This window comes from Sesamum indicum, linkage group LG1 (genome assembly GCF_026168435.1).
Source record: "Sesamum indicum cultivar Baizhima isolate 11 linkage group LG1, ASM2616843v1, whole genome shotgun sequence".
Taxonomy (NCBI): domain Eukaryota; kingdom Viridiplantae; phylum Streptophyta; class Magnoliopsida; order Lamiales; family Pedaliaceae; genus Sesamum; species Sesamum indicum.
In genome coordinates, this window is record NC_142657.1 from 5,737,495 (window position 1) to 5,756,633 (window position 19,139).

General features: G+C 39.7%; 2 protein-coding genes across 2 annotated transcripts; both read left to right on the forward strand.

The window, feature by feature from the left end:
* Window positions 1–13,578: 13,578 nt before the first annotated feature.
* LOC148789377 (uncharacterized) lies at window positions 13,579–13,932 on the forward strand. Its single transcript, XM_088882724.1, has one exon. It carries the CDS (start codon window positions 13,579–13,581, stop codon window positions 13,930–13,932), a length of 354 nt encoding a protein of 117 aa, XP_088738850.1.
* A 2,600-nt stretch (window positions 13,933–16,532) lies between these two features.
* Window positions 16,533–17,195, forward strand: LOC148789378 (uncharacterized). The gene has a single exon (XM_088882726.1). The coding sequence runs from the start codon at window positions 16,533–16,535 to the stop codon at window positions 17,193–17,195; it is 663 nt and encodes a 220-aa protein (XP_088738852.1).
* Window positions 17,196–19,139: the final 1,944 nt, after the last annotated feature.

A 19,139-nucleotide genomic window follows, 5' to 3' on the forward strand; every position in this document is an offset into this window, starting at 1 on the left:
ATCTATGGCTTAAATTTAATTAACAAGATCAATGGTCCACATTATACTAAATCTTATTAATGATCTAGATTAAAAGCATATAATTATAATATATATAAATTCCATAAAATTTAATTAAAAATATATTTATGATATATTTTTATTAATTAAAATTATATATATATACATAGAGAGAGAGAGAGAGGCAGAGATGAATAGAGGAAGGCGACGCAAACGACGGGGGAGGGAGAAGGTGGGTGGCCAATGATGGGGAAGAGAGAAGGTAGGGCCGGGGACGAGGAGGGGGGAAGGTTGGGGGGGCGGGGGGCAATGGGGAAGGGGGGAAGGTGGAGGGGGGCTGGCGATGGGCAAGGGGAAAAGTTGGGGGTGGAGCAGAGACAGGAAAGGTGGTCGAGGAAAAGTGGGGAGGTTGGGGGTGCCGGCGCCAGCTATATGGAAGGGGGGTGGACTAGAGCGGGCGATTGGTGGGGGGAAGTGGGGGCAGGCGACGGGGAAGAAAGGGCTGGGAGGGGGTTTTGTGTTTTTCATTTTATTTTATTTTTTAAAATAAAAATATCTATTATTAATATTATATATAGATATTATATATAATAATATTATTATTATATATTATATTTAAATATAAAATAATATTTTATTTTTTAAAAATCCATTAAAATTGCACATAAAGCGCGTGCAGGTTACTTTCAGGATCAGGGGGAGTAAATTACTTCATTTTTCAAAATATAGGGGGTAATTTGATATTTTTTTTCCACAATGGGATATTTTGCACATTTCGTATATCACAGCAGGGTGGTATGCATTTTTCACTATATTCTAATTTTAGATAATAATAAATTATGGTACCATATCTATAGATTTAATCTCTATGCAAAACAAGCTTAATTAAGAATTAATAAATTTTAATATTATTTTGTAAATAATTGCGATTCGGTGTAGAAGGATGAAGCAGGCCCTTTGCCTTACGGGAGACGAAGCTGATGGGGAATTATTTCAATTGGACTATGGAAGGCAGATGATGGAACGATTAAACTGGTTTTAGTTGGACGTATGCTATGTCCGATAACTCAAAATGATGCTCTCTAGTGTCAATTAAAAGTATGATTCTTCCTGTGGGGGGGCATGGAGTTCAAGCAGTTGCGGAGTGTAGGATCCTCATGCGCTTCTTCCATGTGATAGACAAACAGAGGGCCTCAGAGGGCTGCTCGTGGAGTTTCGAGAAGAAAATCTTGATCTTAAACGGAATAGGCCCGAAAGACAACCCCTTGAGTGTGGATCTTAATTGGTGCGATTTCTACGTTCACATTCACGAACGATCGCTCAACTGGAAGAACCTAGGTATTGCGATGCACATAGGTCGATTGGCTGGGGATTTATTGGAATATGGTGATGGACGAGATGGGAAGAGCATAGGGTTGTCGCTACGTATTTGGGTTGCAATCAACATGAACAATCCACTGAAAAAGGCGCCGAAAATTCAAACTATGACGGTGGACAAGCTTATATAGTTCACTTCATGTACGAACGACTCCCGAAATTTTGCTACCTATGGAGGAAGTTTGGCCACATGGCGAAGTATTATAAGACTCGATTTGACAAGGGCTTCATGGATTTGGGAGTAGATACGCCATACGGCCCATGGTTGAGAGCATCTATGCCTCCACGAAACTGTTGACAGGCCAAGCCGCATACAAATTCAAGCATGGCAGGAAACCAGCCGTAATGTGAAGCAAGTACTAAACAAGGAACAGCTATCTTCGATGACTTTAGCTTAACTAGCAGCCATCAAGGGGGTCAGGCTACTGGAGATAGCAGGAGGATAGGACAATGGAAAATGAAGTCGACCAAAGGTAGCTGGCAAAGAAAATAGGTCCCATGACCCACGATCTCGAGGTGCTTGATGATGAGATGCAGTTCAACATCACTCTGAGGTTTCGTCTAATACCTATCCAAAATGGCTTTTGTCACTATCCCGCTCCAGTTCGCAGCAACGAGGACGAGAGGAAGGTATGGCCGAGGGTAAGCGAGGGAGACTGAATAGAATTCATGTGGACACCATAAACAGGAGGTCAGTAGGCGTCCGAATCATTGAGCCAAAACTGGAAGCATTACACGCCCCTAAACAACGGCTTGAGTCAGTTGGAGAAAAATCAGAATCGATATCGGCAGAGACTACCACGCACCCACCCCCCACCCCCCCCTCCTCCCTCCCTCCCTCCCCGGACGCCATGAAAATTCTAGCATGGAACTGTCAAGGGTTGGGACCCTTTGGACAGTTCACACTCTATTGGAGCAAATTAAGCTCTATAGTTTCGGCTTGGTTTTTTTCTTCAAAACCAAGTGTAAGTCTAGGAGAGTAAATCGACTGAAATGATATAGAGTGCATCTTACCAATAGTCCTGAACGAGAATCCCTCCTGTGCTGAGATGGTTTGGCAGTTTGAGAGGAAGGGTCACCCCACGGTTCATAATGCATATGACTTGGCTATTAGCCAAGCGTTCGTAGCTTCATCGTCAAGGGAAGGGGAGGATTGAACGTTCTTATGGAAATGTAGAATGCTTCCTAAAGTAAGGATGTTTGCTAGAGATGCGCCTAAAGAGCACTACCAACAGGTGTAAATTTACGTTACAGAGGGATTACAGGAGACAAAAGTTGTGTTTGTCGTTTCCAAGAACAAGAGGATGCTTCGTACACGCTATTTACCTACACTTTCGCAAGGCTGGTGTGGGCTCACTGTAAGCTCCATGGGGTGACTATTCCGCAGTAGGCTATCGGGGGACTGGATTAGTTATGTGAGGCTTGAAGTGCAATTGGTCACGTTAGAAATAAGCTTGTAGCATGAAGGAAAACGGTTTTGTGATCTTAGCTCTTCGAACTTGGGTTTAGAAAGAGTTTTAGTTAATATGCTAGTCATCTGATCTTCAAAGTAAGAATACACCATAGTGACTTCTCCATTCTTTTTTACTTCTCTAATTGCATGAAACTTCTTATTAATGTCTTTGGTTCTTCTATGTTGCCTAGGGTTCTTTGCAATAGAAACGACTGACTTGTTGTCAACCCAAATCATAGTAGCATCTTCTTGATTTTGCCCAAAATTTATCAGCAATTTCTTGAACCAAATTGCTTCTTTTGCAGCTGCTGCAGCAGAAATGTACTTAGCTTCCGCTGAGGATTGGGCGACCACCTTGCTTTCTTGAATCCCACGAAATAACTTCACTTCCAAATGAGAAAGCATAACTAGATATGCTTTTGAAATCATCTATTCCTGCTCGATCACTATTCACATATCCTTGGAATTCTTTACTTTCTTTCTTAAGAAGCCAGAAACTGTAGTCAAGCGTGCCTTATTTGTGTATCTTAAAATTCTTTTGACTGCACCAAGATGATTTTTACTTGGAGAGTGCAGAACATTAAGTCTATCCTTTAAGCACACAAGTAGAGTGGGCTGTTGATTAAACTTCTATAAGTGAAGCACCTATTTTGCTGCCAACTTCGTTATTCGATAACTTATCATTCACAACTAGTGGAGTTGCAATAGGTTTTTGAGCTTTCCATACGAAACTTCTTCAAAATTTTCAAAGCATATTTTTGCTGGGAGATGAGGATTCCAGCCTCACATTAGTGAATTTTCATCCCTAAGAAATATTTCACCTCACCCAAATCGGTCATTTCAAATTCTCTATTCATTTTCCTTATGAACAGCTCCAAGATTCTTGAATTACCACCTCTAACTAACATCTACATACGAAAAGACAATAAGTTGATCTTCTTCTTGAATGTTCTTCACATATAGAGTAGTTTCCGTTTCACTTCTTCTAAATCCTTGTTGCAGCAAATAGGCATCAATTCTACTATACCAAGCTTTTGGAGTTTGTTTTAGATTGTACAACGCTTTGCACAGCGTCAACTTTATCTTCACAACCTGAAACTTTAACTTGTTCTGGTTGCTAAACATAAATGTCTTCTTGAACATACCATTTAGAAAAGCTGAATTTCTATCAACATGATGAATTTCCCAACCCATCTTTGTTGCTAAAGCTACTAGGAGTCTTATAGCATCATGCCTAGCCACTAGAGCAAATGTGTCATAGAAATCAACCATACTCTTGAAAATAAGCCTTTTACAACCAATCTTTGAGGTTACCTATGGAGCCATTTGGGTTATACTCAACTTTGAAAACCTATTTAACACCAATTATCTTTGATTTTTTTGGCTTATCTACCAGCACTGAAGTTTAATTTTTGTTTATCATTTTTTCATTTCCTCCGCCATTGCAATTCTCCACCCTTTTCCTTTAGTAGCTTCATCATAACATGTAGGCTCTAATATTGCTACATCCCATCTCTCGTTGATTTCATTTAGTGATCTTGTTCCTCTTACCGATACATCATCGAAGTTATTAACACCAACTTCATCCTCTACTTCTTTGTAGTTACTTCAATTGGATCAATATTTGCTGGTCCTATCTCATTCTTGTCCTACTTATATAATGTTGCTTCATCAAATGTGATGTCCCCGCTAATCACTAATTTTTTGGTTTTCAAATTGAAAACACTATAGCGTTTGGAGGTAGAGCTATATTCCATGAAGATTATCATCTTAGCTTTTAGACTAACTTGTCTCATATCTGGTACGTGAATATAGCACAAAATCCCAAATACTTTGAGGTGCTCCACAGTTGGTATAACTCCATTCCAGGCCTCAAATGGAGTTTTATTCTTCACAACCGTAGTTGAAAGTACATTCAACAAATACACAGTCGTGTTAACAGCTTTTGCCCAAAAACACTTAATATCTTCTTTTCATGAGCAAACACCTTGCCATCTCTGTAACAATTCTATTCTTCTTCTCACTCACTCCTTTTGGTTGAGTAAGTCACAGTCAATTGGTGTTCAATTCTAGCTTCAACACAGAACCTGTCAAACTAGTCTGATGTATATTCAATTCCATTATCCGATCTTATCACTTTGATGTTGCAATTTGCTTGATTTCCTACCAATGCTGTTGAAATTTTGGAACACACCAGCAACTTCTAACTTTCATTTCATTAAAACATCCTTGTGTAATCATATATCAATAAGATGAAATACCAGTTTTGGTTCAGCGACGGTGTCTTCATTGGTCCACACATATCAGTAGGGATCAATTGCAACCTTTAAGAAGCTCTCCACGTCTTGTTGATATGAAATGGCAATCTACTCACACTTTTCTCATCACAAATGAGAGGTATGTCTTGCATTAAGCATTTGAAATGTAGGTGTTTGAGTGCAACATAAAGATAATGGCCAAACCTTTAGCGCCATAGTATAGGTTCCTAAAAAACAATGTTTGGGCATGCGAATTAGTCTCTTTCCAACTAAGTGGAAAGCTTTTATCTCTTATTTTACTATCATCAACTCACAACTAGCATTATTATCAATGATGCATGAGTTCATTTGAAAATGTGAAGAATAATCCTTCTCTAGCACTTGACCCACACTTAACAAGCTTTGGTTAATTCCAGGCACAAAAATACATCTAAGAAATACTTTATACCTATTGGAGTCTGAATAGCAACAACTCGCATGCCATTTGTTGGAAAAAATAGAAGTTGTGCCGTAGACAAATTACTGCCTTGAAAGCGAAATTTTGATGATACCACGGTCAGATAGCGTAAACTGTTCGCTCCCCAAGGTTAACAGAACTATAATCTTCTAACACGCGCACTCGTGGTAGAGAGCTTGGAATAACGAACTAACTAAAGTCAAAAAAGAAGAGGAGGACGGGAGAGAGAGTGGAGGAGTGCTCGAGAAACAGTAATGGAGTTAAAAAAAATTGTGCGTTTAAATGAATCGAAGTGAGGCTATTTATAGAAGATCCAACTCGGTTGGTTGAGACAAAAACGCAATAGAAATCTTATCAGCAAGGCAAAAAATCGGCCAAGTGAGGAGGATTTTCCTCAACCTCTATGACTTGGTCTTCTTAAGAGTCCAAAACCGAGAAGAGTGAGTGATTTCAATGTAATTTTTCCAAAAAAGGATATAACCGAGCTTGCCCAGCCCAACCCTGTTAGGGACGAGACGAGCGTAAGGTAATTCTATCAAAATCCACCTACCCAGACTTCTCATTCCAAAGATAATAAGTTGGCTCAATATATATAGGAAAAAAGGAGTTTACACTACCTATGTGGGACAAGACAAGTTATATTAATCATTACCAACAATCCCCCACAAATGACTAATGTAGATGAAGAATATGATTTGCTGAGCAAAGTCAACTGAGGCAATCAAACTGACTAACGAAAATGATATAATTTTGAACTTTCGATAGCTCAGATTGAGACCTCTACAATCAAGTATAAATTCCTTGGTGCTTGTTGTTTTGCCATAAAAGTTCCAATCGCAATTAATGGCCTTGCGCTAATACCTTGGGTTCTTATGAGTGCTATAGAAAAAACTTTCATTTTTCTTTCGTAGAAGGTGGCTCACCTTCACACTTATCTAAATAGCTTCATCAAGTCTATAAACCACTGAACAACTAAGCTATAAGGCTATCGTCCTGAACAAAGTTAGGGTTATCTATCAAGTCCTTGTTAGGACCACCCAAACACAAGGTTATAGATTTATATGGTCATTACTGTATTCCATCAATCAAAGGGTTTTAGCCCCATTGCTCTTGAAAACTCAAAGATAATTCTCTTGGTAAGCCCTTTCATGAGAGGATCTGCCAAGTTCCTCTCGGACCTCACATAATCCAAGGAGATTATCTCATTGTTCAAGAGTTCTTTATTGTTTCATGTCTGATGCGAATATATCTCCTTTTGCCGTTGTAAGCATAGTTCTTGACAATTCCAATAGCAGCTTGGGAATTATAGCGTAGGGACATTGGCAAAGTTGACCCCCACAAGGGCACATCTCCCAATAAGTTTCTTAACTACTCTGCTTCTTGACCTGGTAATTCAAAAATTATAAATTCAGATTTAATAATAGAGCGAGCTATACAAGTTTGTTTTGCAGATTTTCAAGAAATAGCTCCCCACCCAAAGTAAAAACATATCCCCTAGTTGAGCTTATGTCACCATTATCGGTAACCCAATTCGCATCACAAAATTCTTCTAACACTGCAGGAAATTTATTAAAGTGCAAACTCAAATTTATGGTACCCTTTAGATATCTCAACAAGCGACATCCAGTGTTCATTATTGAGATTATGGGTATAACGACTTAGTCTACTCACGGCGTAAGCTATGTCAGGTTTAGTGTAGTTAATGAGAAACATGGCACTCCCTATAATTTTTGCATACTCAGCTTAAAACACACTATCACCTTTATTCGTTTTGATACATATGCTCGGGTCATAAGGTGTTTTGACTGGTACCTCTTCTTGAGCATCGAACCTGTCCAAGATTTTCACTATATAGTGTGACGGACAAAGAGAGAACCCATTTTCAGTTTTTCTAATTTTAACGCCTAGGATTGTATCAGCTTCTCCTAGATCTTTCAGTCAAACTGTGCTGATAAGAATCTTTTAGTTTCCTGAATTATTTCAATGTTGGTGCCAAAAATTAGCATATCATCGACCTATAGTGATACATTTGTCTTGTATCCATTAGTTTTAAAAGTATGATCAAACTTTTCATACCATTGCTTGGGTGCTCATTGTAGTCCATATAGTGATTTTATGAGTTTATATACTTTATTTTCTTGATTGGGTACCAAATACTCTTCTGGTTGTTCCATATATATTTCTTCTTTCAAGTTACCATTTAGAATGGCTGTTTTTACATCCACTTGATGGATTATTAAGCGAAGAATAGCCAGTAGTGAAACTAGAGTTCTAGTGGTTGCAATCTTTATCACATGTGAGAATGTGTCAAAATAGTCTATATCTTTCTTTTGAGTATAACCCACAACCACTAAGCGCGCCTTAAATTTGTCTATTGACCCATCTGGTTTCATTTTCTTCTTGAAAACCCATTTGCATTTTATAGGCTTATTTCCTATAGGCAAATCCACTAAATCCCAAGTATGATTTAACATGATAGAATCTAGTTCGTTTCTAATGGCTTCTTTCCAGAAACTACAGTCTATGGAGGTTATTGCTTCCATATGTGTCTTCGAATCATCTTCAACTAGAAACCTTGAAACAAAGTCTCATTTAAACTTTCTTGGTCTTCCGTAAGGAAAACAATTAGAAAGTCTGGTTAAAACTATGTTCCATTTTTTGTCTTTTACTTCTTTTAGGTTCATTCACAACAGAATTAGAGGAAGTCACAAAAGGTTTGTTGCTTGTAGAGGCTATATCTGTTCTAATAGTTTTAATAAATGGAAAAACTAGTTCAAAGAATTCAGCATTTGATTCACAAAAAGAGTTATCATTTAAACACCTGAATCTATATGCGGTACCATTTTGGGTGTACCCAATAAACACACAGTCAAAGGTTTTAGGTCCTATGTTTATTTTCTTAAATTCTTGATATGCCACTTTAGCTAGACAATCCCACACCTTAACAGTTTAAAGTTAGGAGCAAACCCTTTCCATTAATCATAAGGGGTTTTAATCAATTTTTAATATAGGACTATATAAAGGATATAGTATGCAGATAAACTGTTTCCCCCATATATTATCTGGCATACCTGAGCTTAGAAGCATAGTATTCATCATTTTTTTCAGAGTTCTATTTTTCTGTTCAGCTATGCCATTTTGTTGAGGTGTATAAGGTGCACTTAATGTCATGGATTATTCCATTAATCTCGCATAATTCCTTCAAGAATTTAGTGTTGTATTCTCCACCCTTGTCAGATCCAAGTCTTTTAATCTTGTTATCTAATTGATTTTCAACTTCAGCTTTGAGTTTCAAAAATACTTCAGCAGCCTCATCTTTTGTTTAATAGATAAATCTTAATATATCTAGAAAAATCATCAATGAAAGAGATATAATATTTTTTACCACCCTTTCTTAATGTGTTTTTGGAATCAGCTAGATCCGAGTGAATTAACTCGAGTAATTAAGTCATTCTAGATATGACAGGTTTAAAAGGTTTCTTTACAAACTTTGCCTCTATATAGACTCCACAATTAAGAGCATCCATTTGTGTCAGAAATATTTATAAGATTCATAATTTTCAACCTTTTAATAGAGGAATAGTTCACATGTCCTACTATGCCAAATGTCAATAGCTTCCATCAAATAAGCAGAAATATAAGAATTTTAATAATAGCAATCAGAACAGTGTTTAGGACAAATAAGCCATCAGATAAGTATCTCTTTCCTACAAAGTCATTATTTTTAGTGATTATTACCTTATCAGATTCTAACACAATTTTCAAGCCAACTTTATTCAACAAACTACCAGAAACCAGATTTCTGCATAAAGAAGGCACATATAATACATTATTCAAAGCTAGTGTTTTGCTGTAAGTAAGTTTAAGGAATATCTTTCCTTTACCCGAGAATCCGGAGGTTGTAAAGTTTTCCATGAAGACACACTCGCCGTCTATTGCATCAAAAAGTTCATGAAATAGGCATTTGATGGAGCAGAAATTCCTGGATGCACCAGTGTTTATTATCCAAGCATCTTTGTTCTCCACTAGGTTGGCCTCTACAACTACCGCAGCATTGATCTCGTGATTTTTGGCTAGGTTTTACTTGCGGAGTACATTGAGTGGCTAGTTTTGAGTTTCCCTTATGTTGATCCTTTATTTGGTAGCACTGGTATGCTTTATATCCTAGTTTCCCGCAGCAATAGCACAATATTTTGTTCTTTTGGATCTTACCTTCAGGTACTTTGAGTGACTTGTGTTGATTGTTCTTTTGAAATTTTTTCTCTTGATTCTGGTGAAACCTATTTTTAGAACCAGCAAATTCAACTAGGTTAGCTTTAACTAAAAGAGAAGAGAGCGAAGTTTCCTTATCTTTCAAACGATTCGCTTTTTTCGTTCTCATATGGCCGACCAATTCTTGGAGGGTTACATCCCTTTTCTTGTGCTTCAAATGGTTTCGATATTCACTCCAATTGGCTTGTAAAATCTCACATAGTTTCATGCCCTCGCTTGGGACTTCTGCTACTAGGTTCTCGTATTCGTGGATTTTGTCCATTATAGGCTTCTCATCAATCATTTGAAATTGGAGCCATTTACCGATGACATACTTTTTTCTTTCAGCGTCGTGACCTCCTATCTTGCCTACATTGTAGTCCAGATTTCTTTAGCACTCCTATAGTTGACAAACAAGTCGGACATAGAATTATCATATGATTAAGCAGGTGACCTCTCACTGTTTTATTGTCTCTGTCGTATTTCTATTTTGCCTTATCTTCGAATTTTGCGATCGTCCCAACTACGGAGATTGTTGTTGGAGTTATGGAAAGCGTGGAGATCTATGTTGGGGTTTCCGGTGAATTCTGGAAATGTACGTAGTCCACATCCAATTGTTCAAAAAATATGAGCAACTTCTGTGACATTCGTTTATAGTTGGTCTTGTCAAGTAGCTCTAGTCTGGAGAGATTAGGCAGTGTTTTAGTAACAGGAACAACCATTACAGTAAAACCTCTATAAATTAATACTCTATAAATTAATAAACTTTCTAAAATAACAAAATCTTCCGATCCCAACTTGGGCCTTTGTAAAAAATAATCAAATTCGATAAGATAATAAGACAATAATTTTTCAAAAAAAAACCCTTTATAAATATTAGGTCCTGTTAAACTCTAAATTAATAATTCATAAATATTGCAAATATAAATATTAAATATGAAGTTTTTAATGTTTTATGCATTTGATCATTCATAAATGATTTTTCCATACCTCCTAGATGAGAAGACATGGTTGGGTGTCATGAATTATTTTATTTCCATATTGAGATTTATATAGTATATGTTTCATTCATCATGCATGAATATATTTAATTGGCTATAATAGTTATTTAAGCGCGACGAATTAATGTAAACATGTATGTTTAAGTAATTCCAATAAATTGATACATGCGTCCATGAATATAATAGTTAATTGTATAAATGAATTGATATTATACATGAATATATTTAATTAGTTACAAAGAATTGATTGATGCATGAATATAATCAATGAAATATATATGAATTCATTTATTTTCAATACATATGTACTAAATTTGTTGAATTTTAAAAGTCTCTTTTAATTAATAAAATATTAGTTTATCGATATATTAATATCTCTCTAAATTAATAAAATTTCATGGTCCCAAGGTTATTAATTTATAGAGGTTTTACTCTATAATAATTTTGCTTTCAACTATTGGAAAAAATAGAAGTTGTGCCGTGGACAAACCACTGCCTTCAAAGCGAATCTTCGGAGCTACTGCGGTGTAGATAGTGTAAACCGTTCGCTCCCCAATGTTAACACAACTATAACCTTCTAACACGCGCACTCGTAGTAGAGAGTTTGGAAGTACGAACGAACTAAAGTCATAAAAGAGGAGGAGGAGGACAAGTAAGAGCCGAGGAGTGCTCGAGAAACAGTAAAGGAGAGCTCGAAAAAATTGTGAATCAGAAGTGAGGCTATTTATAGAAGAGTCAGCTCAATTGGTTGAGAAAAAAATGCAATAGGACAAAAAATCGGCCAAGTGAGGAGGATTTTCCTCAACCTCCATGACTTGGTCTTCTTAAGAATCCAAAACCGAGAAGAATGAGTGATTTCAATGTAATTTTCCTGAAAAAGGATATAACCTCACGTGCCCAGCCCGACCAGGACCAAAACAAGTACGAGCGCACATGTGGTAATTTTACCAAATTTCACCTACCAACACTTCTCATTTTAAAGATAATAAATTGGCTCAATATATATAAGAAAAAAGGAGTTTATGCTACCTATGTGGGACAAGACAAGTTACATTAGCCTTTCCCAACGCCTTTGACATCAACCAAATCTCCGTTCCCAATCTTCACTTTTGATTTATAAGACTGAACTAACTCCCTGAAATTACTCAATTCAGGGTTCAAGTGGTTTGTAAAACCACTATCGCCAAGTCCCTGTAAAATTATTTGTTGCATGACTTGTAACATGAAGAGTTGGTCTTGTAGCTACTGATTTTCTGCTACTCTTGCTTCTTATGCTTTAACAACCTATCTTTGTGTCCTTTAGTGGCTCTGACTCGTTCATCCTTCACATCTCGAATTCCCTTTTCAGGTTCAAAACTTGCATTTATTTTCTCCCGACATTTTCTTGATACTCTTGTTTCAAAACATCCTAAGCCTGTTTTGCAATTTCATAGATCATGATCTTTGCGAATATGAGTCTTGGCTATGCATCTTCTTCCTTTCCTCCCTATAATCTCTTATTTGAGCAATCATTCTTGGAAAAAAAAATGATTATTTCCATTTTCACAATGACCTATTTATAGTGATAAGTTACAAGTATCATATATATGTATCATATATATGTCGATATCTAAATCATATATATTCATTCCATGTATTAAAAGCACACGTTGTTCCATAATGGGAGTAGCATAGTGAGGTTTCAATTTTATTTGGCTAAACATCATTTATCCCCCTGATAGTTATATAGAGAAAATACCCAAAACACCCTTCATTAAGGGTATTTCGGTCTTTTGACCTGGATCCACGTTTCTTTTTACCGGGCGGGTCCGAATAGACCTGATCCGGACCCAGCTGCCCGCTTCAAGACCCAAACAATGGTAGCCGTCCGATCGTAGACGCAAGCTAGTGGGATAAGGCCGCGTGGCCCCCTCAACAGTACCCCGCTATGTTTTATAAATACCCCCAGACACCACATTTCGAGGTAATTAATGCTGGATTCATTCGATCTACCTGCTTAATCGCATACTTTTTCCTCGATCAACCTAACTTGAGCGTCGGAGGGTCGTTGTCCGGGACGTGCCCGACGAGCTCATTTTACCCGTCTTATCAGGATCCCAAATACTTCGTCTTGGTGGGGTTAGTCAACAGTAGTGATGTCGCTCATTCCAGGTCGTTGATTTCGAGTAAGATCAGTGGGCGCCTTCTATAGGAAACATCTGAGAATCACCTGTCACTATGGAGGGTTTTTCGAGGAGAAATAACGGAGATGAGGAAACACCGAGGAGAGGAGGATCGATGTTGCACTTGACTAAAGACGAGTTACAGCGAATGATCGAAGAAGCAAGTAAGAAAGCCATTGTAGAGTATGAGAGGAGAACTTCAACCCCAGTCCAAAGGGAAACATCGAGGAGGCAATTATTCGAAAGCAGAGAACTAAGGAGAGAGTTTAGGGAGCCAAGCGAGCCGGAGCGTCGTAGTAGGAGGCCAGCAACGTCGGAGGCTGGTTCCAGCAGTCATGCCCGGGCTAAAGGGAGGGAGGCAGTAATATCCCGGGCGGAGGTCGAAAGCGTGGGAAAACAGATAGATCTCCTGGGCAAACAGATTGATGAACTAAAGAAGCGTGTCGAAATCGTGGCTCACAACAAAAACTCTCCTTTCAGTAATGACATATTGGTCGAGGTAGTGGAACCAGGGTTCAGAGTGCCCGATTTACGAAGATACGATGGAACCAAAGATCCTTACGAACATGTTGCAAAGTTTGAAATGGTGATGAATTTGTATGGGTAGTCAGGCCCCATTATGGCTAAATTGTTTGCTACTACTCTTGCAGGAAAAGCACAAGAGTGGTTCACCAGCTTACCTCATGGAAGTATTGCTTCGTACGAGCAACTTATTCAGAAATTCTCTTTCCACTTTGCTAGTAAGAAGAAACAGAAGAGGTCTGCTACTCACTTCTTTAATATACGTCAAGGAGAAGGAGAAACCTTGAAGAGCTTTATGGGGAGGTTTAATAATGAGACGTTGGAAGTACAGGATCTTCGTATTTATATGATGGTCAACATTTTGATCCATGGATTGAAGAAAGGCTCGTTCACTTGGGCGCTCGCACGCGATCCCCCAATTAATGTGGAGCAGCTGATGGCTTTGGCTTAGAAGTATATCGACGAAGAAGAAATGAACGTCATGAAGGATTCGGAACGGAGGGAGTGTGAAAAGATGTATAAGAGGACGCATGATGTTAAAGGATGCGGGGGAAATAAAACTAAGAATGACGGGCCGAGGGAGCCAAAGTACCAAGCTAAATATCATAACTACACTCCGTTGTTCATGACGCGCGAGAGAGCCTTGATGATGGTAGAGAATGCAGATGTGTTGAAATGGCCAAGGCATACCAGGTACACCTCCTCTAAGAAATTCTCTAATAAGTGCAGGTTCCATCTTGAAAGGGGGCACAACACGGAAGAATGCTTCCAGTTGAAAGAAGAGATAGAAAGGTTGGTACGATAGGGATATTTTCGCATTCAAGTCACTAGCGGATGCAAAACCCACAAGGATAGATCGAGGAGTAGGTCAAGAAGTAGAGATAGCAATCCCGATCCTGCCAAAGCAGACAAAACTTCGGTGAACCGAAGCAATGAGCCAACCAAAGGGGTTATATATACGATTGCAGGGGGTTCAAGTGCAGGAGACTCGCAGAGAACCAGGAAGAGATGTGCAAGAGTCTTGGCATCGAGTCGAGAAAGGGAATTTGTGTTAAAGGTGGAAGAGGAGGAAGCCATCTCATTCGGTAGTTCTGATGGGCTAACAGCTGATGAAGCAATGAACGACCCGATGGTCGTTAAACTACACATATCAAATTTCACTGTGCACAAAGTACTAGTTGATAGTGGATGTTCAACGGATATCATATTTAAGAGCGTGATTGACCAGATGGGATTAGAAAACGCCTGCCTTGAGCTAGTGAAGACTCCTCTTGTCGGATTTGGAGGAAGTGAGGTAGCATCGCTTGGAATGATCGAATTACCTGTATCCATGGGGAAGGAACCTAAGAGAAAAACTCTCATGGTAAAGTTTTTAGTAGTTGATACTCCATTAGCTTACAATGTGATTTTGGGAAGGCCTGGTTTGAACGTGTTCGAGGCAGTCATCTCCACATATCATATGAAGATGAAGTTCCCCACGGAGAATGGAGTAGGAGAATTGGCTTGCGATCAGAGAGAGGCTCGAAAGTGCTACAACCTGTCACTAAAAGGGGAGTCCGGGCATAAAAAGATGAAGGTGAAAGAAGATGCCGAGCCGCGGCCGTACAAGGCTGAGCATTTGAAACCCAGTGATGAATACAAGGCCGTGCAGCTCGTAGAAAGCGAGCAAGGAAGGACCACGAGGATCGGAGCGAACATGGGAGAGATGGAAACGACGATGGTGGACTTTCTTAGGAAGAACATGGACATGTTCGCCTGGAGCCCTTCAGATTTCAAAGGCATCAACCCGGAGGTGATCGTGCACAGACTGAACGTCGATCCAATGGCGCGACCGGTGCAGCAGAAGAAGAGGTCGTTCAGAGGTGATAAGAACAGAATAATCGAGCAGGAGGTGGCAAAGTTACTAAAGGCCGGATATGTTTCTGAAGTTCAATATACCGAATGGCTTTCTAATGTGGTTCTTGTCCCAAAGGCATCAGGAAAATGGAGGATGTGCACAGACTTTACTGATTTGAATAAGGCATGACCTAAGGATCGTTACCCCTTAGCTAGGATTGATGTCATGGTCGACTCAACTGTAGGTTTTAAAATGTTTTTCTATGATGGATACCATCAAATTTACATGGGCAAAGAAGATCGTGAGAAGACATCTTTTATTACTCAAATTTACTGCTATGTTATGCCCTTTAGTTTAAAGAATGCAGGTGCCACTTACCAACGGTTGGTGAACAGGATGTTTCAAGAGCTTATTGGCAAGACCATGGAGGTGTACGTCGACGATATGCTCATAAAGAGTAGAAGATCGCAGGATCACCTTGAACATCTTGGACGAGCTTTCGATATTATGAGATCGTATGGGATGAAATTGAACCCAGATAAATGCACATTCGGAGTAGCGGGGGCAAATTTCTAGGATACATGGTCAACGAACGCGGGATTGAAGCTAATCCGGAGAAGATCCAGGCCATGATGAACTTGCGATCACCAACCACGATCAAGGAGGTGCAGAAGCTAACGGGTAAGATTGCTTCTTTGAATAGATTCATTTCTCGATCCGCAGATAAGAGCTTCCCTTTCTTTAATGTCTTGCGAAAAACAAAAAATTTCAAATGGACTGAAGAGTGTGAAAGGGCCCTGCAAGATTTGAAGAACTACTTGGTAAAGCCCCCTCTACTCGTGAATCCAAAGGAAGGAAAGGTGCTATTTCTATACCTGGCGGTTTCAGACAAAGCGGTTAGTTCGGTGTTGGTGCGGGAGGAAGAAAAAAACCAAAGCCCAATATATTACGTTAGCAAGATGTTATAGGGGGCAGACTCGAGATACTCAGAGATGGAAAAATTGTCACTTGCACTGGTCGTCACAGCGCGCAAATTGCGACCATATTTTTAATCACACAAAGTAGTTGTGCTGACAAACCATCCGATGAAACATGTAATGTCTCGACCGGAGGCCTCGGGGAGATTAATCAAATGGGTGGTAGAGTTAGGGCAATATGACATTGATTACCAACCCCGAACAGCCCAAAAAGCATAAGTGTTGGCTGATTTCGTGATGGATTTGACTAGCGACCCAGGGGAGCAGAATTGCAAGTGGATGTTGCACATAGATCGATCGTCAAATGCTAACAATGGGGACGCCCGGATATTAATACAAGGACCCAAGGAAGTTGAAATCGAGGATGCAGCTCGGTTGTCTTTCCCTATCACTAACAATGAAACCGCGTATGAAGCGCTAATTTTGGGACTGGAGCTCACGTACGAAGCAGGAGCTAGGGATTTGGAAGTCTTCACTGATTCTCAGCTGGTCGTGCTACAGATAGAGGGTACGTATGAGAGAAGGGAAAAAACAATGACATCATACAGGGAGATCGTCAAGAGATGGATGGGTAAGTATGATAAATGTCCTGTCTCGCAAGTACCCAAGGCAGAGAACGATAAGGCAGACGTGCTGTCTAAGTTTGGAGCTGCGATGTCGGGGATAAAAGATCGCAAGGTGACCGCTCTAGTACGGGATCGATCAGTTATCGCGGAAAACATGGAGATCCAGGCAGTGGTCGAGGTTGATTCGTGGAGAGATGAGATCATCAAATATCTTGAGAAAGGAGTCTTGCCTGAGGATCCAATTAAGGCTAAAAGAGTGATACTTTTAGCAGCACGTTTCACCCTGATTTTCGGTCAATTGTGTAAACGAAAACGATTGAGGACCCAATGTTGAAGTGCTTGGATAAGGAAAGGGCGGATTATGTTATGCAAGAGATCCACGAAAGAAGTTGCGGGAACCACTCAGGTGCTAGGTCGCTGGCACAGAAAGTGATGCGCCAAGGGTACTTTTGGCCAACCATGGTTAAGGACACGAAGGAGTTGGTAAAGAGGTGCGAGAGCTGCCAGAGATACGCGTCTTTGATTCATCAGCCAGCGACCCCCTATCGAACCGATCAAAATAGCGTGTCCTTTTGATCAATGGGGGATAGACATTGTGGGACAGTTCCCTCCTGCTCAATCTCAGAAGAAGTTTATAATTGTAGCAGTGGAGTACTTCTCCAAATGGGTCGAAACAGAAGTCGTAGCCAGGATTTCAGAGAAGGAAGTCATCACTTTCATTTGGAAGAACATCATATGCAGTTTCGACAAACCTAGAATCTTAATTTCTGACAATGGAACTCAGTTTAGGGGAAAAAGATCACGGAATGGTGCAAGGAGCTCAAGATCACACAACACTTCATAGGGGTCGCGAACCCTCAAGTTAACGGACAAACTGAGGTGATGAATTGAACAATCTTGCAGCACTTAAAGACGCGACTGAGGAACAAAGGATCTTGGGTCGAAGAGTTGCCGGGAGTCCTGTAGGCGTACCGAACCACACCCCGAACAGTAACAGGTGAGACTCCATTCTGTTTGGTATATGGCACGAAAGCAATAATCCCTGCAGATATCGGCGAGGAGTCCCAACGGATCACGATGTATGACGCTGAGTCGAACAACAATGAGCGAGGCTTCGACCTCACGGTGATAGATGAAAAGAGAGACGCTGCATACGCAAGTCCTGTATCATAAGGGATTGATGATGAAAAACCATGATCGCAAAATCCGATCAAGGCAACTGTAGGTGGGCGATTTGGTACTAAAAAAGGTGGAGGTTTCGAAGCACGTGGGTAAGCTCGATCCTTCTTGGGAGGGCCCATACAAAATCATCGAGATCAGAAAGCAAGGTAAGTACAGATTGCAGGATATGCACCGGCAGAACTTACCGCGCCCGTGGAACATCCAGAATTTGAAAAAGTTTTATGCATGACTAAGGAGATCGCATATTTAAGGAGCCTGCGAAAGGCCATCAATTGTTGGAGGATTGCATATTTAAGGAGCCTGCGTAAGGCTATCAACTGTTGGAGGATCGCATATTTAAGGAGCCTGCGAAAGGCCATCAACTGTTGGAGGATGGCATATTTAAGGAGCCTGCGAAAGGCCGTCAAGTTTTGGAAGATCTTAAGCGCCTGCGAAAGGCCAACGAACTGAAAAGGTAAGGAAGGTCGAATTTCCTCTGTGGGCAGAGCCAATGGTCTCTATTTTTGTGCCTGGGAAAGGTCAACTATTTTGTACAAACTCTCGTCTCCTTGTAGGAGACTGAAAAAGTCCATTTTCTCCTAATAAATTACGTCAATTCGAAAATCATGAGCACTTTTTACGTTCACTGTCTTGGATCTCATAAAAACCCGACACGCCAACTGAAAAAGACGCGTCCAATAAATGCAATCTGAAAAAGACGCGTCCAATAAATGCAATCTGAAAAAGACGCATTCAAAATGCCAACTGAAAAAGAGGCACCCAATAAATGCGATCTGAAAAAGACACATTCAACATGCCAACTAAAAAATGGTCATCCAATAAATGCGATCTGAAAAAGACGCATTCAACATGCCAACTGAAATAGAGGCATCCATTAAATGCGATCTGAAAAAGACGCACACTAAAACAACAATCGAAAAGAATAAGCATTCAGCAAGTGTTCAACACGTAGTCAGAATTAAAAGGTATGCGAAGAGATAAAACGATCTGAAAAGTGTTCTCATTGACAAAATGTGTGGTTACAGAACTATTGTATTTAGGGGTTAGTACAAAGTAATCACAATGTTCGATTTTTGACCCCACTGAAAAAAAGAAA

What these genes read in the sequence shown, in the direction of transcription:
- LOC148789378 (XM_088882726.1), top strand. Translation starts at nt 16,533, where the DNA reads ATGGATTTGACTAGCGACCCAGGGGAGCAGAATTGCAAGTGGATGTTG.
- LOC148789377 (XM_088882724.1), top strand. Translation starts at nt 13,579, where the DNA reads ATGGCTAAATTGTTTGCTACTACTCTTGCAGGAAAAGCACAAGAGTGG.